This window comes from Anolis sagrei, chromosome 11, assembly GCF_037176765.1.
Source record: "Anolis sagrei isolate rAnoSag1 chromosome 11, rAnoSag1.mat, whole genome shotgun sequence".
Lineage (NCBI taxonomy): Eukaryota > Metazoa > Chordata > Lepidosauria > Squamata > Dactyloidae > Anolis > Anolis sagrei.
The window spans coordinates 3,410,001-3,431,339 of NC_090031.1; the positions used below are offsets into that span (position 1 = coordinate 3,410,001).

The 21,339-nt window shown below is 41.5% G+C and overlaps 2 protein-coding genes across 3 annotated transcripts in view; one reads left to right on the top strand and one right to left on the bottom strand.

Moving 5' to 3' along the window:
* Positions 1-356, bottom strand: part of DOLK (dolichol kinase) — a 5,103-nt gene extending 4,747 nt beyond the window's left edge. Inside the window, exon 1 of one of the 2 annotated variants that reach the window (XM_060757524.2) lies at positions 272-356. The gene's annotated coding sequence lies outside the window, so the exon portion shown is untranslated. Of the gene's footprint in view, positions 1-267 lie in introns of both variants that reach the window. The other variant, XM_060757525.2, reaches the window with a different exon arrangement.
* A 96-nt stretch (positions 357-452) lies between these two features.
* NUP188 (nucleoporin 188) overlaps positions 453-21,339 on the top strand; it is a 57,431-nt gene continuing 36,544 nt past the window's right edge. Inside the window, exons 1-17 of the mRNA XM_060757523.2 lie at positions 453-529; positions 6,525-6,579; positions 8,313-8,386; positions 8,561-8,645; positions 8,919-8,999; positions 10,813-10,857; positions 13,022-13,114; positions 13,327-13,446; positions 13,708-13,919; positions 14,122-14,236; positions 15,782-15,979; positions 16,478-16,567; positions 16,669-16,734; positions 17,869-17,988; positions 18,207-18,333; positions 20,079-20,234; positions 20,370-20,496. Coding sequence (XP_060613506.2) covers positions 504-529; positions 6,525-6,579; positions 8,313-8,386; positions 8,561-8,645; positions 8,919-8,999; positions 10,813-10,857; positions 13,022-13,114; positions 13,327-13,446; positions 13,708-13,919; positions 14,122-14,236; positions 15,782-15,979; positions 16,478-16,567; positions 16,669-16,734; positions 17,869-17,988; positions 18,207-18,333; positions 20,079-20,234; positions 20,370-20,496 — 1,790 coding nt within the window. The 5' untranslated portion in view covers positions 453-503. The remainder of the gene's footprint in view (positions 530-6,524; positions 6,580-8,312; positions 8,387-8,560; positions 8,646-8,918; positions 9,000-10,812; positions 10,858-13,021; positions 13,115-13,326; positions 13,447-13,707; positions 13,920-14,121; positions 14,237-15,781; positions 15,980-16,477; positions 16,568-16,668; positions 16,735-17,868; positions 17,989-18,206; positions 18,334-20,078; positions 20,235-20,369; positions 20,497-21,339) is intronic.

A 21,339-nucleotide genomic window follows, 5' to 3' on the forward strand; every position in this document is an offset into this window, starting at 1 on the left:
ATAATGATAGAGAAATAAACACTGTTATAATAGATGTTTATATATATATATATCTCATGACATTATGTCTCTTATTATCAATTATATATTATTAATTATATATTTATTATTTATATATATATATATATATATATATAACATCTATTATAACATTGTTTATTTCCCTATCATTATATATATATGACTAATTATATATTAATTATCATATTACACTATTATTTATGCCAAAGGAGGACTTATGACCACAGACTGGCCTTTCATACTCACTCACCCTGCTGGGGGCCGCCATCTTGCCTTTTACGGCGCGTGACGTCAGCGCGTAGAGTGGGACGCGCCCCCTTTTTCCCACGCATGCGCGGTCGTCCCTCCCTTCTTCCTTCCCATTTCCCACGCATGCGCAGTCGTCCCTCCCTCCTTCCCAACCGACGCGGGATGAAAGAAGTCTTGGGAGAGGGGGCGGGGCTTAAGGAGAGAAAGTCACGTGAGCCGGCTGGAGAACCAAGATGGCGGCCGGCGGGCAGGCGGCGAGGTAGAAAGAGGCGCGCGCGGGAAACCAATATATATACACATATATCTATAAAAACCCTTTCTCCTCAAGGGGAAATACCCGGGGTAGAAGCGGGTTCGACGCGGGATAAGCCTGGCAGTGGGGAAAAGGTCTAATTTCGTGTTTTTACCTCAGGAGAAGCCTTTCCTGAGGGGAGGCCTGAGGGGAAAAACACAAAAACCACAAATGCTTGGCTTCCCATCAAGCGAGGATGCCAAAGGAAAGAGTAGAGAGGACTCCTATGCCTTTAAGGGATGTGTGGATGCAGTTAGAGCAGGCCTGGGCCAAATTTGGGCCCTGCAGGTGTTTTGGACTTCAACTCCCACCATTCCTAACGGCCTACTACAGTTCCCAGAAGCCCCCAGCCTCTGGGCACTGTAGTAGGCTGTTAGGAATGCTGGGAGTTGAAGTCCAAAACACCTGCAGGGCCCAAGTTCACTCAAACCTTTGAAGGTAGTCTCAAGTGACCATTCTGAAGGGAAAAAAGGGGCTCCTGTGCCTTTAAGAGTTGTCTATCTGGAAAATGTATGGGCATATCATTGACACTGTGAAAGGTTGCCACATGAGGGTTGTGTCAATGAACATTTACGGAGATAGGTGGTTGAAGGCTGTCTCAGGTTGCCACGCTATTTATTTCTCGTGTCAGAGCAACCAGTCCATTATATTACATTTCTAACACAACAAAGCAAACAAACAGACAAATACAAAACTTGTGAGTTTGGTAGTTGTTTAAATGTCCTTTGACCAGTATCTGGCCCCTTGAAGTGCCTCTGGTGTTGCCGCAAGAAGGTCCTCCATGGTGCATCTGGCAGGGCTCAGGGTGCATTGCAGAAGGTGGTCAGTGGTTTGCTCTTTTCCCCACTCGCATGCCGGGGATTCCACCCTGTAGACCCATTTCTTAAGATTAGCTCTGCATCTCATGGTGCCAGAGTGCACTCTGTTCAGCGCCTTCCAAGTCGCCCCGTCTTCTGTGTGCCCAGGGGGGAGTCTCTCATTTGGTATCAGCCATTGGTTGAGGTGCTGGGTTTGAGCCTGCCACTTTTGAACTCTCGCTTGCTGAGGGGTTCCAGCGAGTGTCTCTGTAGATCTTAGAAAACGATTTCTTGATTTAAGTCGTTGATGTGCTGGCTGATACCCAAACAGGGGATGAGCTGGAGATGTCTCTGCCTTGGTCCTTTCACTATTGGCTGCTACTTCCCGGCGGATGTCAGGTGGTGCAATGCCGGCTAAGCAGTGTAATTTCTCCAGTGGTGTGGGGCGCAGGCACCCTGTGATAATGCGGCATGTGTCATTAAGAGCCACATCTACTGTGTTAGCGTGGTGAGATGTGTTCCACACTGGGCATGCATACTCAGCAGCAGAGTAGCATAGCGCAAGGGCTGATGTCTTCACTGTGTCTGGTTGCCACATGAGGGTTGTGTCAATGGACATTTATGGAGATAGGTGGTTTATTATTTATTTAGAAGTTTTCTATACTGGCCTTCTCACCTCAGCGAGGGACTCAGGTCGGTTTACAGCATATATGCAAGTACAATAATATATAAGTACAACAAAGTGCAACGTCATTACATATTAAAATAGTACAATAGAGTACGATAAAAACATCATCATCACAATTAACCTAAGCCAAGTCGTCAATCCAGTCATAGTCATAATCATAGTCACAGTTCATCATCCTCCTTCCTTGTGAACGGAGGTTATAGATTCAGTCCTTGAATGCCGCATTCCAGAGCCAGGTCTTTAGTAGTTTCCTGAAAGTCAGGAGGGAGGGAGCACATCTAATCTCTAGTGGGAGGGAATTCCAAAGCTGGGGAGCCACCACCGAGAAGGCCCTGTCCCTCATCCCCACCAACTGTGATTGCGAGGGCGGTGGGACCGAGAGCAGCCCCCCCCCCCAAAGATCTTAATAGCCTTGATGGTTCATAGGGGAGAATACGTTCGGACAGGTAAAGTGGGCTGGAGTCGTTTAGGGCTTTATAGGTCAAAACCAGCACTTCGAATTGTGCTCGGAAGCTGACTGGCAGCCAGTGGAGCTGGCATAACAGAGGGGTCATATGGTCTCTGTACCCCGCTCCTGTTAGCAATCTGGCTGCCGCTCGTTGGACTGATTGAAGCTTCCTGGCAGTCTTCAGAGGCAACCCCACGTAGAGAGCGTTGCAGTAGTCTAAACGGGATGTAACCAGAGCGTGGACCACCGGTGCAGCTTACATGAGGTCAAGCCCAAAACAATTACATAAAATAAAACCGAAAACGCAAATAATGAACAATAATAACGCAATTACATAAAACAAATGACAACATAACAATATAGAATTACAATAAGCACAATCACAATAACATCAGCAAGCTACATGTAATGGATAAGAGAAAAACTGGTCAAAACAGATTAAAAACTCAGGCAGATAAAACAGGACAGATTATTTGCGGAGGAGAGCTCATTATAGTGGAGTTTGTGGAGCCAAACTTTCCCATAGGGGGGAATGTAATCTTTATTTATACCCCAACACCACCTCCCCAATGGGGATCCGGGGTGGCTAACATGAGGCCGAGCCAAAAATAATACAACAAAATAATTTACAAAATGATAGAAAATTAAACACAACAAATGCATAATACAACAAAATAAAATAGAAAATGCAAAACAACATAATCACAAAGGGCGGGCCAAATGTGTGCGATAAAATGTTTAAAATGTTAAAACCTTGGGTGAGATAAGAAATTTTAAAAAGTGTATTTATAAAGGAGGAGCCCAAGACGGGGAAGCAGTGGGGCTTGAGCTTCATTAGGGGCTGGGGAAAGTGCATTGTGTAAACAAACTAGGTGGAAGCTAACAAACCTATATAACTAATATATACTGGCATGCACACAGCCGTTAAAGACATAGCATCCCTTTTTGCTCTTTGATACATTATATATTAAGTTCATACACATGGCAACCTTGCATTGTGCAAACCATATACATGTGTGTATGTATACATACACAAAATTCATATACACAGCCACAAAAGGCACAGGGTTTCTCTTCAACATGACAGCCTTACACTGCATGAATTGTAGAGTCATATATATTCACATATACAGAGTTCATACAGGCAACCATTTAAAAACATGGGAGCCCTCTTCGCTATTTAATACATTGTGTTAATCCAGGTGCGCATGTTCCACCTTGTCTCCTGCACTGTGCTTATAATATAATTTTATATTCATGTAATATTTATAATATTATAATGTAATACAATATGATACTAATAATAATACAATGTTATAATTACCTATTTTATATTACATGTAATATTACTAATACAACAATATAATGGTATATTAAAATATAGTATTATATAATACTATTGTGCTATGCTAATAATATAATATATTGTGTGTGTGTATGTATATATAGAGAGAGAGATAGAGAGAGACAGAGTGTGTAAGCCGCTCTGAGTCCCCTTTGGGGTGAGAAGGGCAGCATATAAATGCCGTAAATAAATAAACAATATTATAATGTAATACAATATAATACTACTAATAATAGTATGATATTATAACTGTATGTTTTATATTACATGTAATATTACTAATAATATTACAGTATAATGGTATAGTACAATATAGTAATATATAATACTAATATTGTGCTATGGTAATAATGTAATATATTGTATTTACATATTACTTGTAAGCCGCTCTGAGTCCCCTTTGGGGTGAGAAGGGTGGCATATAAATGTCATAAGCAAGCAAGTAAATAAATAAATAATGTGTGTGTGTGTGTGTGTGTGTGTGTATACATACATACATATATATACACACACGACCATTAAAGACAAGCTTACACTGCATGAATTGTACATTGTATTTATGTGTGTGTATAGATCTGTATGTTTATGTATATCTATAAAAATATAAAGTCCATATGTACAGCCATTAAATGTACAGGAGCCTTCACTTCTCTTTAACATGGCAGCCCTATAGGATGTAAATAGAGTATCCATACACACAACTATTAAAATGTATAGGATCCCCCTCTACTTCTTGGACTGGCAGCCAGAAACTAATGATGATGATGACGACAACAACTTTACAGAGAGGCATGCACACTTTAGACCTTTCAAACTTTGCTAATATATATATTTTTAGGTTCTTGTGGGTTTTTTCGGGCTATAGAGCCATGTTCTAGAGGCATTTCTCCTGACGTTTCGCCTGCACCTATGGCAAGCATCCTCAGAGGTAGAGGTCTGTTGGAATTAGGACAATGGGTTTATATATATCTGTGAAATGGCTGGGGTGGGGCAAGGAGCTCTTCCCTGCTGCAGTTAGGTGTGAATGTTCAGCTGATCACCTTCATTAGAATTTGAAGGCCTGCCTGCGCCTGGGAAAATCTGTTGCTGGGAGGTGTTAATCTGTGCCTGGTTTTTTCCTCTCTGTTGTTTAGCTGTTATAATTTTAGAGTTTTTTAATACTGGTAGCCAGATTTTGTTCATTTTCATGGTCTCTTCCTTTCTGTTGAAATTGTCCACATGCTTGTGGATTTCAATGGCTTCTCTGTGTAGTCTGACATGGTGGTTGTTGGTGTGGTCCAGCATTTCTGTGTTCTCAAATAATATGCTGTGTCCAGGCTGGTTCATCAGGTGCTCTGCTATGGCTGACTTCTCTGGTTGAAGGAGTCTGCAGTGCCTTTCATGTTCCTTGATGCGTGTCTGGGCAATGCTGCGTTTGGTGGTCCCTATGTAGACTTGTCCACAGCTGCATGGTATACGGTAGACTCCTGCAGAGGTGAGAGGATCCCTCTTGTCCTTTGCTGAACGTAGCATTTGTTGGATTTTCTTGGTGGGTTTGTAGATTGTTTGTATGTTGTGTTTCCTCATCAGCTTCCCTATGTGGTCAGTGGTTCCCTTGATGTATGGCAGGAACACTTTTCCTCTGGGTGGATCTTCGTCTTTACTCTCGTGGCTTGTTCTTGGTCTTGCATATTACTTGTAAGCCGCTCTGAGTCCCCTTTGGGGTGACACGAGAGTTTAGACGAAGATCCACCCAGAGGAAAAGTGTTCCTGCCATACATCAAGGGAACCACTGACCGCATAGGGAAGCTGATGAGGAAACACAACATACAAACTATCTACAAACCCACCAAGAAAATCCAACAAATGCTACGTTCAGCAAAGGACAAGAGGGATCCTCTCACCTCTGCAGGAGCCTACCGTATACCATGCAGCTGTGGACAAGTCTACATAGGGACCACCAAACGCAGCATTGCCCAGACACGCATCAAGGAACATGAAAGGCACTGCAGACTCCTTCAACCAGAGAAGTCAGCCATAGCAGAGCACCTGATGAACCAGCCCGGACACAGCATATTATTTGAGAACACAGAAATGCTGGACCACACCAACAACCACCATGTCAGACTACACAGAGAAGCCATTGAAATCCACAAGCATGTGGACAATTTCAACAGAAAGGAAGAGACCATGAAAATGAACAAAATCTGGCTACCAGTATTAAAAAACTCTAAAATTATAACAGCCAAACAACAGAGAGGAAAAAACCAGGCACAGATTAACACCTCCCAGCAACAGATTTTCCCAGGCGCAGGCAGGCCTTCAAATGCTAATGAAGGTGATCAGCTGAACATTCACACCTAACTGCAGCAGGGAAGAGCTCCTTGCCCCACCCCAGCCATTTCACAGATATATATAAACCCATTGTCCTAGTTCCAACAGACCTTCTCAACCTCTGAGGATGCTTGCCATAGGTGCAGGCGAAACGTCAGGAGAAATGCCTCTAGAACATGGCTCTATAGCCCGAAAAAACCCACAAGAACCTAGTGATTCCAGCCATGAAAGCCTTCGACAATACATATATTTTTTTGTTCTCTTTGCCTCACCCAAATTGATATTCAAGAGTCCTTTTTTAAAAGAATTGATTTCTTCTTTGATGGTGCATGCTTTCTTACAATGTTGATCTGTTTTTCTGTTTTCCATAGGAGCAACCGAGAACTCTGGACCATTCTGTTGGGCAGGTCCTCTTTTAGAGAAGCCGTAAGTGGGATCATTTAATTTCTTTCTCTTCTACAGCAGCTGCATGGCCATCTGTCGGGAGGGATTTGATTGTGCTGGCAGAATGGGGTTAAACTTACTAGATGGTCTTTAGGATTCTGTCATTCTATTCTGTACCGTTATGTTTTGAGGGTATTTTTTCAATGTGTTGCTTGCTTTCCGTAGTTTTGTTTTGGAGCAGCTTTCATACAGGCTTCCTTTGGAGTTTGGCCACTATTTTTAAATACCGTATATACTCGTGTATAAGCCGACCCGAATATACGTCGAGGCACCTAATTTTACCACCAAAAAACTGGGAAAACGTATTGACTCGAGTCTAAGCCAAGGGTGGGAAATGCAGCAACTACTGGTCAATTTCAAAATAAAAATAGATACCAATAAAATTACATTAATTGAAGCATCAGTAGATGAAATGCTTTTGAATATTTACCTTATTTCAAAGAAAAGCAGTAAACTAGCTCTGTAAGTGGAAAAGCAGGGTCAACAAAAACAATATGGCATCAACAATAACTTTATAATAATACTACTAATAATAGAATTTCATTTGTCTCCCACCCTATCTCCCCATGGGGACTCAGGGTGGTTTCCAACCTTGTAACAGGCAAACATTCAATCTCTATATAAACAATGCAGAGCTAGATATAGATTTATAATTATATATATTAATTTTACATATGCATTTCCTCCAAAACATTTGCAAATCCTATAAGTGCATTTCTCTTCTGCAATATTTGCAAGCCCTATATATCTATGTTTATATCTGCCTAGACATCTCTCTCTGTATGTGTGTATTTCCCCTGAAATATTTGCAAGTTCTATATATCTATATTCATACCTAGCTAGACATGTCTATATATATTTGTGTGTGCATTTCCCCCTGTAATATTTACAAGCCCCATATATCTATATTAATATATATCGATCTGGACATCTCTCTCTCTATAGATAATTATATCTATATTAATTATAGATAATTATATCTATATAGGATTTGCAAAGACTTGCAAACATGTGAGGGGAAGATTGATATATAAAATTATTTTTATCTATATACACACACACACATACACACACATATATATCTACACACACACACACCTTTATATATTTATCGATATCTGTATCTGTATAGAATTTGCTGAGACTTACAAACATGTGAGAGGAAAATTTATATATTAAATTAATGTATTAAAAGTTAAGGTAAAAGGTATAAAGGTACATGGAAATCTCTAGATATCTATATGTATATAAGATTTGCAAAGACCTGCAAACATGTGAGAGGAAAATTCATTTATAAAATGAATGTAGATAGATAGATACAAATATATAGGTACATAAGGATTGGAAAGGCTTGCAGGGGGAAATGCCTATATATCTGTAGGAAAGATTAACAAATATTTCAGGGGGAAATGCTTTGATAAGGTTAATGGATATTCCAGATTTGCAAGGGCGTCTCTCCCACTCCTTTCCCTTTTCAAAACATTCCAACCTGAGAGGAGAAGCAGAGGAGAAGCAGAAAAGAAAATACACTGTTTAGGGAGGGGAAGAGGAGAGAGAAATATATCCAATATTGGAAGCAATAGCCTCCAGGCTCCGCTGCCCAGCTTGACCCCATTATAGGCCAAGGGAGGCTTTTTCAGTCCATTAAAAGATCCGAAAAACGTGGCTTCGAGATAGCTCTGTATATATTCTTTGTTTTTTCTCCCCTGTTCTAGGCTCAGATTACAGAAGAACTAAATCAGCACTCCCAGCGGCTACTTGAAGGGCTTTCGTACTACAAACCACCCAGGTATAGCTGATGGATCCTTATCTTCATTTTAATATATTGTTGTTGTTGTTGTTTCATATGTGTGCACACTTAGGTTACTATACTGACTAGGTGCACACTTATGTTTCATGTGTATTTTGTCCCTTTTGAATTCTGAAAATGGTTAATCGTTTTCTTTTGTCTTTTAACCTAAAGTGCAAACTCAGCCGCCAAAGTCAAAGCCGACAAGAATGTCTCTGCTCCGCTGAAGGAACTGGCCCTGAGAGTCAGCAAGTTTTTGGTGAGTAGAGATTGCAGGTGTTACAGCCCAGCCACCTATGTGACACCCTATATTTGGAGCTAATTACTCCAAATATAGCTCAGCCAACAGGAATCAATCAACTATCAAAAGAGTGGCAATACAACCAATGCTTCTCACTGTCTGAATGGAAATAATAGTGTCTAGGTTGCCATTATTTTATTGGTTAACTGTGTAACTTGGAAAAGCTGCAATTCTTGATTGCCCTTGAGCTCTTTTGATGTAAATGCATTCATATTGTTTGTATTCCTCCAGAGTCTGGATGAAGAGCAAAGTCTGCAGCTGTTACAGTGTTACCTGCAAGAGGATTATAGAGGGACCAGAGATTCAGTTAAGGTCAGTAGGTTGTGTCCCTCCCCCCCAAGTTGTGCGCCAATATGGTGTGCCTCTCTTGCTACGCTACAAAAGCCACCCAAAGCTAAGCTCCTTATTATATGAATCATACTTGCAGTCTCTTTTATGGAACTATTTAATAGTCAACCCAGTTCTGTGCGGGAGGAATGAATTTTCCTTCTCAAACTGGCAACAGTTGTTGAAGGAAGCCTATACAGGCAGTCCCCAAGTTACAAACAAGATTGGTGCTGTAGGTTTGTTCTTAAGTTGAATTTGTTTGTAAGTTGGAACAGGGATATTTTTAAGTGTAGTGCCAGCTATATATATGTGCTTTCTACTTTTCGTTTAAAACCCTCCTACTAGATACATCCTCTGTTCATGTCCAGCATTTATTTTTAAAGTTTTAACTATTACATCTGACTCGGCCATAGGTTTTTAAACGCTTGTGTGTTATTGTCTGTGTGTGAGTTATATTAACTGTATTGTTTATTTAGCTTATTCCCTGTTGTTTTTATTGATGTGTTGTTGGGCTTGGCTTCATGGAATCCGCTCCGAGTCCCTTGGGGAGATGGTGGCGGGGTATAAATAAAATATTATTATTATTATTATTATTATTATTATTATTGTGTGTGTGTGTGTGTGTGTGTGTGTATGTGTGTAGTTATATATATTTGTGCATTCACCTACATCCAGAGAGCACTGTGGACCCGAACACTGATGGATGATGATGATGAGACAAGTGAAGATATGGTTATATCAGCAAACGTTTACAAATCAGAGTAACTGTCATAGGAAATGTAATCACTTGACAATGGAATGTGGACAACGTTTTTAACTAGGAGACGCTGATGATGATGTTGGTTTTTATTGTTTTTATTCTGGTTTAATATTGTCTTAATGCTTAACCTGTATTTTGCTATTATGTGTACTGACTTGTCGTAAACTGCTGATAAGGCTGAGAAAGGCAGTATAAAAGTATAGTAAAAAAATAAATAAATGATTCTTGTTGTTATTATACACAATTCATGCCTTGGCAGTAGGCATGTGCGGGAAATTCGCACCTACCGTTTCTACCTTTTCTTTCGTGCCTTCCGTTTCTTTGGAAGCACAAAACAGGAAGGCCCCCTCCCCACACGAAAATTTGCTCGGCATGAAAGCCTGCTTTTGTGTGCATCCAAACTTCTTGCCTTGGAATGATGGTGCATGTGGGGCAGGCAGGCAGGTCTGGAGCTCGTCTGCAGGCACGCTCTGGGTTTTCCTGCATGCTCTGCCACACACGCACTCTGGGAAACTGTGGCAGCGCATGCGTGGTGGCAGGGTATGCAGGCAGGCAAGCAGATCCGGACATCTCCAGCTCATCCCCTGTTTTGGTATCAGCCAGTACGTCATCGACTCAAATCAAGAAATAGTTTTCTAAGATCTACAGAGACTCTCGCTGGAACACCTCAGCAAGTGAGAGTCCAAAAGTGGCAGGCTCAAACCCAGAACCTCAATCAATGGCTGATACTGTGCCAGCAGTTGGGCACCTCTTACTCTAGAGTAGAACCAGTAGGTGCCAGATAAAAACGCACATTGGGAAGGGGAGCCAGTGAGTTGGAAGTGCCCCTCGCCCCATAATGGTCCGATTTTCGGGCTCCAAAACAAAAGAACTGAAAACAAACCTCCCAATTTCGGGAGACTTACAAAAAATGGATCGGGGCCCCTGATGAAATCCGGGACATGAAACAGGACGAGGTTTTCTCCGAGTGCACATCCTTGCGTGGCTGTATGATATGAACTAATCCTTACCCATTTTTTTGTTTGTTCTTTGCCTCAGACGGTCGTGCAGGACGAAAGACAATGTCAGGCCCTGATACTGAAGGTCAGTAACCTCAAGCTCAATTCTCTGTGTTCCTTTTTTCATTATTCAAGGCAGCAGTTTCTTTGCATCAGGTGCCATGCGCAGAACCTCAGGGGCATGGATGTTTTGAATTTTCAGTAGTGTTAGTTCATTAGTCAAGCCAGTTATCTACAATGTGGTCCTTGTTTCAAACTGGGGCAACTGGGAGCACTTTGGGGAGCAAGTTAACTATTCTGGTTGGAATTTTAGTATAATTTCCTGCTTCTACAATGTTGTAATTGTGTAACTGTAGCCTTGTGTTTCTGCTGTAACAACCCTGTTGTTGTTTTTGTTGCAATCCTGTTGTTGTTGTTGAACAGACGAAGGGGATGTGTGGCAGGAGATGGGCTTCCCTACCAAAACCTCCCCAGCCCTATCTTCTAGTCCATCCATTTCCCATCATGACAGCCATGTCCTTGTCTGCAGCATAGCTGCAGTCCAACACATGTGCGACCCAATCATGTGCCCTCACCCCAGACTCGCTGAGCTCGGGCAGACTGGGGAGATGGGATCGTAGTCACTTCCTGATCCCCAGAATTCTGATTCCCTCAAACTACAGGAAACCCTCCCTTGCCGTCGCTGCAACGCCTTCCCTTCCTGTTTCTTTATACTTCTGGAAGTGATGGAAACAGAAAGGGAAAACTTTGCTGTGGCAATAAGTGAGGATACACTGTATTTCGGGCGGGATGGGGTGGGGAGGGAGCCCATGTCCATCCCTGCCAAACCAGCTTTGACTAGGTTGTCAGCAAGTCTCATGCTACGGTGTCAACTTAAGGTGTTGGGGGTCTCTGCTGTTCTTTCTTACTAATTAGCACCAAAATATTCAGAGCTTTTTATCCAATCAAACTCTGGAAGCCAAGGAGATAATTCAACAAGTTTAATTGAACAAGTCACCTTGCAGGGTGGAGAGTGCCACCTGTTTTTATTTCTATCTCCTCCTGAATTTTATCATTACCTGTACATGTGGCCCGCTCACTGTGATCGTGTTTGATTTTTCTCTGTATTATCTTGCATTTTTAAAATTTTATTTTTGCTTTACTTATCTTTTGCAATGTTTATTTCATGTTTTTGTATTATGTTGTTATGTTATTGTAATTGCACTACTGGGCTTGTCCTCATGTAAGATGCCCCGAGTCCACTTTGGGGAGATGATGATGGGGTATAAATAACGTTGATTATTATTATTTGAAACACAATAAGATGAGTCCACAGCAGACACTCTGCTGGCTGTTGAATTGGATCACACGTCAGACATTTCCCAAGTGTCTAGGACTGTGTGATGTATTGGTGAATAATGCGTCCAGATCCCAGTAAGGTGGTAATTTTGTGAGCGTCGATTGTGTTTAAGTGCAGGCCAAGGTCTTTAGGCACTGCACCCAGTGTGCTGATCACCACTGGGACCGCCTTGACTGGCTTGTGCCAGAGTCTTTGCAGTTCAATCTTTAAATCCTTATATCGTGCCAGCTTTTCCAGTTGTTTCTCTTCAATCCTGCTGTCACCTGGGAGTGCGACATCGACAATCCATACTTTGTTTTTTTAACTCTATCGTGAAGTCAGGAGTCTTGTGCTCCAAAACTCTGTCTGTCTGAATCTGGAAGTCCCAGAGTAGCTTGACATGTTCATTCTCTGTAACTTTTTCAGGCTTGTGATCCCACCAGTTCTTTGTTGCAGGCAGATGGTATTTGTGGCACAAGTTCCAATGAAATAATAATAATAATAATAATAATATTACAAGTTCCAAATAAATTATTATTATTATTATTATTATTATTACAAGTTCCAATGAAATTATTATTATTATTATTATTATTATTATTAAAAGTTCCAAAGAAATTATTATCATTATTATTAAAAGTTCCAATGAAATAATAATAATAATAATAATAATCTTTATAACCTGCCTTCCTCCCCATTGGGACTCAAAGCGGCTAACAATATCATTATCATTATTATTAATAATTACTTTATTTACGTCACACCTTTCTCCCTGAGGGGACTCGAGGTGGCTAACAATCCCAAACTTTGGTCACAGATTTTCAAAAAGCGTAATAAAAATAAGTTAAACAACACAGTGTAGACTAAGTGGGGTAGCAGTTGCTGCTGTGGTTTCTGACAGACTCAGGCCAAGGCTCTCCTGTTTCCCCAGTTTGCAGACTACTATTACGACGAACGGATCTGCCTCCTTCGCTGTGTCCTCCACCTTCTCACTTACTTCCAGGATGAGCGGCACCCGCATATGGTGAGCAAGGCTTCCTTTCCCTCATTCCACCACATCCTGATCGATGCAAATGCTCATTTGTCGGCTTATCTTTTAGTAGTATTACCCTGAGTTACAAGCATTCAACTTACAAACGACTTCTAGTTAAGAACGGGGCTGAGAATACAGGAAGTGGGAGGAATCTTCCTCTAATTATCTTCTTGTTTCCACAATGCGGTCGCTTTGCTTTGCAGGTCCCATTTTCGCAGTTTGTGGACAAACTGGATAAGGAGCTGGTTCGTAACTACAGGAAACAGTTTGAGGAGCTGTACAGAGCGGAGGCCCCAACGTGGGAGACCCATGGAAGCCTCATGGTAATTGATTCCCGTGCTGTTGTTATACTAAGTTTCCATATTGGTCTTATGTGCTTGTAGGATAGCATCAATATGGTTGGGTTGCTGTGTCTGGCCATGTTCCAGAAGCATTCTCTCCTAACGTTTTGCCCACATCTTTGGCAGGCATCTTGCCTACATGGAAATTGTTTATTTTGGAAGCCATTTCGAATGGTTGCTTTTCTCCCTCGATGCCAGTGGTGGTAATGATGCTGGTCCTTTTGTGCATTTTCTTTTGCGCAGACGGAGCGGCAGGTCTCCTGCTGGTTCGTGCAGTGCCTGAGGGAGCAGTCCTTCCTGCTGGAGGTCATCTTCCTGTATTACGCCTACTTCGAGATGCCCCCCGAGGACCTGCTGGGCTTCGCCAAGACCTTCAAAGAGCAAGGCTTCGGCTCACGGCAGACCAACCGGCACCTGATTGACGAAACCATGGACCCCTTGGTGGAACACATCGGGTGCGTGCACCGCATCAGGCTCGTTGTGCTTCTTAGACTTGGAAGGGAACCCCAGAGTCACATGATCGAACCCCAACATCTTTCCTTGGTTTCAGTAGGAAGAGCTGCCTATCCCTTTAAGAAATAACCCAATCTTTGAATCTGAAATTCAAGACGTTTCTCTCCTTGAGGCTTCTGTCTCTCCCGCCATTTCTCCTCCCAGGTATTTAAGTGCTCTGATCGTAGTGGAAGGCATGGAGATGGATTCTCTGCACGAGCGTTTGCTGGACGGCAGGAACGACGGGCACAAGTTTTCAGTCAGCGGGCAGATCCGGCAGGTAATTCAAGAAGAAATGGTCACCAGTCGTTGCGAATCAGTTTGCGAGAGAGGCCAGAATGAGCTAGTTTCCTATCCATGTGAAACATAATGATGTAGTTTAACTATTTTGAGCCCTGCCTTGAGCTGTAAGGAGAGGAGGGAAATAAAGAAAAAATTATTATTATCATCATTGTATTGTCAAAGGCTTTCATGGCCGGAATCACTAGATTGTTGTAGGTTTTTTTGGGCTATATGGCCATGGTCTAGAGGCATTCCCCCCTGACGTTTCGCCTGCATCTATGGCAGTGGTTCTCAACCTGGGGTCCCCAGATGTTTTTGGCCTTCAACTCCCAGAAATCCTAACAGCTGGTAAACTGGCTGGGATTTCTGGGTGTTGTAGGCCAAAACACCTGGGGACCCACAGGTTGAGAACCACTGATCTATGGCAAGCATCCTCAGAGGTAGTGAGGATGCTTGCCATAGATGCAGGCGAAACGTCAGGAGAGAATGCCTCTAGACCATGGCCATATAGCCCGAAAAAAACCTACAACAACCCATTATCATTATTATTATTATTATTATTATTATTATTATATTGTTGTTTGGCTGCTGATGAATATTACTATTATGTTCAGTAAAACATTCCTTTTAAAAACCTCTAGAAGGTTATTATTATTATTATTATTATTATTATTATTATTCAGTGAAACATCCCTTTTTAAAGACTGGGACTCAACCTAAATGCCTAGATTATTGTTGTTATTGTTATTATTTTCAGTGAAATGTCCCTTTTAAGAAACTGGGACTCAGTGTAAACCTCTAGGAGGTTGTTGTTGTTATCATTATCACAATTATTATTATTATTATTATTATTACTACTACTACTATATTGGAGCCCCCGGTGGCGCAGTGGGTTAAACCCCTGTGCTGGCAGGACTGAAGACCGACAGGTCGCAGGTTTGAATCGGGGGAGAGGCGGATGAGCTCCCTCTATCAGCTCCAGCTCCTCGTGTGGGGACATGAGAGAAGCCTCCCACAAGGATGGTAAAACATCAAATCATCCAGGCGTCCCCTGGGCAACGTCCTTGCAGACGGCCAATTCTCTCACACCAGAAGCGACTTGCAGTTTCTCAAGTCGCTCCTGACACATCAAAAAAAAAATTACTATATTCAGTGAAACATCCTTTTTTAAAGACTGGGACTCAACCTGAACGTCTAGATTGTTGTTGTTATTACTATTACTATTTTCAGTGAAACATCTCTTTTAAAAGGCTGAGACTCAACCTAAACGTCTAGATTGTCGTTATTGTTCCTTGAGCCATTAGTAGAGGTGGATGATAAATAAATGATGTTGTTGTTATGATAATGATTATTTTGGTGTATTGTTATTATTATGGGGTCTTCTAGCAGAAAATTGCTTGGGGGACCTAGAACAAGGCTAGAAAAGACTAAATGAAGGGTAAATGAAGCCCTGGCTGCTACCTAACCCTCGGGGCTTGGTCATCTTGTGTGTATGACATTGAGGTGTGTATGACGGGTTCCCCTGTGTTGTTGTTTTGGGCAGGAGATGGACAGCCTGCTGCTGACCCTGGGGGATTCTCCCCACCACGCCCCCATCCTCCTAGCCTGGGCCTTGCTCCGCCACACGCTCAGCCCCGAAGAGGCGCCCAGCGTCATCCGCCGCCTGGGGAGTACCGCCATCCAGCTCAACGTCTTCCAGTACCTCACCAAGCTGCTCCGATCCATCAGTGGCGAAGGAAACGTGAGTCTGAGCTTTGGTCACTTCTGTGTACCACTCCTTTGAGGCAGGGAATAATAATAATAATAACAATAATAATAATAACTGGGTTGCTGTGCATTTTCTGGGCTGTCTGACAATGTTCCAGAAGCATTCTCTCCTGACGTTTTGCCTGCATCTATGGCAGGCATCCTCAGAGGTTGTGAGGTCTGTTGGAAACTAGGAAAATGGGGTTTATATGTCCAGGGTGGGAGAAAGAACTCTTGTCTGTTGGAGGTAGCAATTGAATGTAGAAATTGGCCTCCCAACAAAGGATTCCCCCAGGCAGTAAGAAGCCAGACCTTGAAAACTGCTAGGTTATTATTATTATTGTTTTTATTATTATTATTATTATTAATAATAATCTTTATTTATACCCCGCCACCTATACGGCCTTTGTGGATGGCCTTCAGTGGCTCTTTGAAGGCAGGCCTGATTCTGATGTGGCTCTCGATGCCTGAACCCTTTCCTTTCCTTTGGCAGTGCATCTCCAGCACCGTCTCCTTGTGCATTTACAGCCTGCTCTCCTTTGCCCTGACCTCCCTGGAGCTGCACAAGTTGGGCAACCAGCAGGTAAGGCTCCCAAGTGGATCTCTTCCCCCAGAACAGTTGGGACCGAAGCGCCCATCTGTCGTGTCATGTGGGACACACTCTTTCTCTTTCTCTTCCTCAAGGACATCATCGACACCGCATGCGAAGTCCTCTCTTCCCCAAGCATCCCTCCGCTCTTTTGGAAGACGGTGAGTCAGCTGCGAGGGAAATGAGTCTCCCATTTCTTTCCATTGTGTTACTGAGACCAAGTACAGTCAATCCTTGGCTTACAAGTTGGTTTTTGTATCGCAAAAACCATGTTACGGGATTTTTCAGATACAAGCCGTTGCTCTGGTTGATTTATTTTTTTGCTTTGATATGTGAGCTGAGATTTGAGTTACGAATTGCCATCTTAAGCAGGGCTTTAAGGCAACAGCCAGGAAAGTACCGGAGGTTTAGCACAGCTGGTAAATCATCAGCAGTTATAAGATCTATCAACCAAAAAGTTAGAAGTTTGAAGCCCCAAGTTGGCGTGAGCTGCCAACTATCAGCCTAGCTCAGTCTGTTCAGCGCCTTCCAAGTCGCCCCGTCTTCCATGTGCCCAGGGGGGAGGCTCTCATTTGGTATCAGCCATGGATTGAGGTTCTGGGTTTGAGCCTGCCACTTTTGGACTCTCGCTTGCTGAGGTGTTCCAGCGAGTGTCTCTGTAGATCTTAGAAAATGATTTCTTGATTTAAGTCGTTGACGTGCTGGCTGATACCCAAACAAGGGATGAGCTGGAGATGTCTCTGCCTTGGTCCTTTCACTATTGGCTGCTACTTCCCGGCAGATGTCAGGTGGTACAATACCGGCTAAACAGTGTAGTTTCTCCAATGGTGTAGGGCGCAGACACCCCATGATAATGCAGCATGTCTCATTAAGAGCCACATCCACTGTTTTAGCATGGTGAGATGTGTTCCACACTGGGCAGTGGAGTAGCATAGCGCAAGGGCAGATGTCTTCACTGTGTCTGGTTGTGATCCCCAGGTTGTGCCAGTCAGCTTTTATATGATATTATTTCTAGTGTCCACTTTTTGATTGATAGGCAAGCAACCTTCTTGTAAGTCAGAGCACAGTCCAGAATGACTCCCAGGAATTTGGGTGTGCTTCAATGCTCCAGTGGGATTCCTTCCCAGGCCATTCTCAGACCTCGAGATAATAATAATAATAATAATAATAATAATAATAATAGACTCTTGCTATAAAGTTGTCCTACTGAGAAAATGTTTATTTTGATTGCCGATGGGGTTGTTTCATTTGTTTGTTTTTCAATAATTGTGTTTTGTGTGCATGTCCCGTTTCAGGAGCCAACCACAGGCCTGGGTATTATCTTGGAAAGTGTTTGCGGGATGTTTCCCCACCGCCTTTCTCCACTGCTGCAGCTCTTCACCGCATTGGTTTCGGACAAATCCACGGCCAAAAAGGTAGATATAGAGGACATGAAAAGGAATGGAGCATTAAATCCCCAGGCCCATTAACAGGAACATCATCCCTAGTCCCATCAGGAACATCAACAGGAACATCAGACACAAATCATAACAAACCTGGATGTTTCCTTGGGAGAGCGTGCATGAAATCCCAGAGCTGGCCTTTCTGCTTCTTCCTCTTCACCTCACCTTTTCCCCTTCCTCCTTCCTTCCAGGTTTACACCTTCTTGGACAAGATGTCTTTCTACATCGAGCTGCACAAACACAAGCCGCCCGACGTGATCTCACACGAGGACGGGACCCTGTGGCGAATGCAACGCCCCAAGCTGCTCTATCCCCTGGGTGAGGATGGCCTTCGGGGAAAAGGTTCTGTTTCTGGTTTGAAAGTGTGATTTCCTGCTTATTTGTGCCTTCCTTCCTTTGAAAAGAGCTGTTCTAGTCCAGAAACTTTGTATGTCCCTCCCACAGAAACAAAGCTTAGGCAGTTTAATACACCTTTTCCCCATGTTTTAATGATAGAGCCAATTAGGAAATGACATTTATACCCTAGGAACAAAAAATATGTTACATACTGTTATTGTTGTTATTATTAGGATATTGTACATTCTGTTGTTGTTGTTGTTGTTGATGATAATAATAATAATAATTGTATATCACTTTTTGCCAGTGGGAAAATACTGTTTTTTCATAGATTTTTTATAGTTTTATAGTTTTTTTAAATAGATTTTTATAGTTTTATAGCAGGAGTCCTCAAACTTTTTAAACAAAGGGCCAGGTCACAGTCCCTCAAACTGTTGGAGGGCCGGATTTTAATTTGAAAAAAAAAAATCCACAAATTAATTCCTATGCAAAAAACATTTAAAATAATACAATAATTAAAATGAAGAACAATTTTAACAAATATAAACGTATTAGTTTTGGCTGATGATATAGGAGTGTTGTTGTTGTTGTTGTTGTGTGCTTTCAAGTAGTTTCAGACTTAGGTTGACCCTGAGCAAGGGCTGGGTAAATGACCTTGGAGGGCCGTATCTGGCCCCCGGGCCTTAGTTTGAGGACTCTTGTTGTCAAGGTGAGACGCCAGCCAATTCAGGTAATAAAGTTTATTGCTCAAACAAACTCAAAACAGCCCCAAATCAGTGTACAAGGCATATAGTTTTATATGTATTTATGATGTGATTTAATTGCTTTTAACTGATATATGCGTGTGTGTGTGTGTATAATATATGTATATGTATATGGCATCTAATCGTCTATGTGTCGCTCTGAGTCGCCTTTGGGCTGAAATGGGTGCGATAGAAATTATGTAAATAAATAAATAGTAATAATTGTATGCCAGTGGGAAAATAAAGCCATTTCATCATTATTGCTGTTTTTTTAATAATATTATTTGTATATCACTTTTTGCAAGTGGGAAAATAAAGCCATTTCATCATTATTGCTGTTTTTTTTAATAATATTATTTGTATATCACTTTTTGCAAGTGGGAAAATAAAGCCATTTCATCATTATTGCTGTTTTTTTTAATAATATTATTTGTATATCACTTTTTGCCAGTGGGAAAATAAAGCCATTATATCATTATTATTATTTTTATTAATAATATTATTTGTCTATCACTTTTTGCCAGTGGGAAAATAAAACCATTTCATCATTATTATTGTTTTTTTTAATAATATTATTTGTCTATCACTTTTTGCAAGTGGGAAAATAAAGCCATTTCATCATTATTATTGTTTTATTAATAATATTATTTGTATATCACTTTTTTGCCAGTGGGAAAAAAAACCATTTCATTATTATTATGATTTGCATACTACTTTTTCCCTTAGACATCTCATTATTATTACTATTGCTATTTTTATTATTTGTCTGCTGCTTTTTCTCTTAGCCTATGGGAAAATGAAGTGTGAAGGTTGCCAAAACAAGCACTATGTTGGCATAAATGAAACATTGCAACCCCTAACTTGCATTTATCTATGTCGCTGCTTTTCTGTTCGGATCGCTATGGGATCTGTGCATGAACAGCAATGGAAACAGGGCTGGCGGCCATCTGCCTTGTTGAGCTGTGCCTCTGCTTTGCTCTCTAGGGCTGGGCCAGACCAACCTGAGGATCCCGCAAGGAACGGTGGGGCAAGTGATGCTGGACGACCGAGCCTTTCTGGTCCGCTGGGAGTATTCCTACAGCAGTTGGACGCTCTTCACCTGCGAGATTGAGATGCTGCTGCACGTCGTCTCCACGGCCGGTGAGTCTTTCTGGGACTTCTGAATTCAGACTGACAGAGTTTTGAAGCACAATACTGGTTCCGGTTGTATTTGTGGCTCCTCTGCTCATTTCAGTGCCTTTTAGAAAGTGATCCAACTCTCTTTCCTTTTCCCAGACGTCCTGCAGCACTGCCAGCGGGTCAAGCCCATCATCGACCTGGTCCACAAAGTCATCAGCACCGACGTCTCTGTGGCCGATTACCTCCTTCCGATCACGTCCCGGATCTATATGCTGCTGCAAAGGTCAGCAATAATAATAATAATAATAATAATAATAATAATAATGGTTGGTTTTCACGATGGTGTGATTCTTTCTTCAAATAGATAACAACAATAATAGTAATAATACAAAAGTCAGCAGACAGTTCTGCATTTGAATTCAGCTATATTTGGATTGTTTTCTCGATTATTTTGGATTCTTTAAGTATTTTGGATTGCTTTCATATTTTGGATTGTTTCCTTATTTTGGATTGCTTTTTCAAGTATTTTGGATTGTTTCTTTATTTTGGATTGCTTTCTCAAGTATTTTGGATTCCTTTCATGTTTTGGATTGTTTCCTTATTTTGGATTGCTTTCTCGAGTATTTCAGATCGCTTTCACATTTTGGATTGTTTCCTTATTTTGGATTGCTTTCTCTTGTATTTTGGATTGCTTTCATATTTTAGATTGTTTCCTTGTTTTGGATTGCTTTCTCGAGTATTTTGGATTGTTTTCGCATTTTGGATTGTTTGCTTATTTTGAATTGCTTTCTCGAGTATTTTGGATTGCTTTCTCGAGTATTTTGGATTGTTTCCTTATTTTGGATTGCTTTCTCTTGTATTTTGGATTGCTTTCATACTTTGGATAGTTTCCTTATTTTGGATTGCTTTCTCGAGTATTTTGGATTGTCTCCTTGTTTTGGATTGCTTTCATATTTTGAATTGTTCCCTTATTTTGAATTGCTTTCTCAGGTATTTGGATCACTTTCATACTTTGGATTGTTTCCTTATTTTGGATTGCTTTCTCAAGTATTTTGGATTGTTTCCTTATTTTAGATTGCTTTCTCAAGTATTTTGGATTGTTTCCTTATTTTAGATTGCTTTCTCA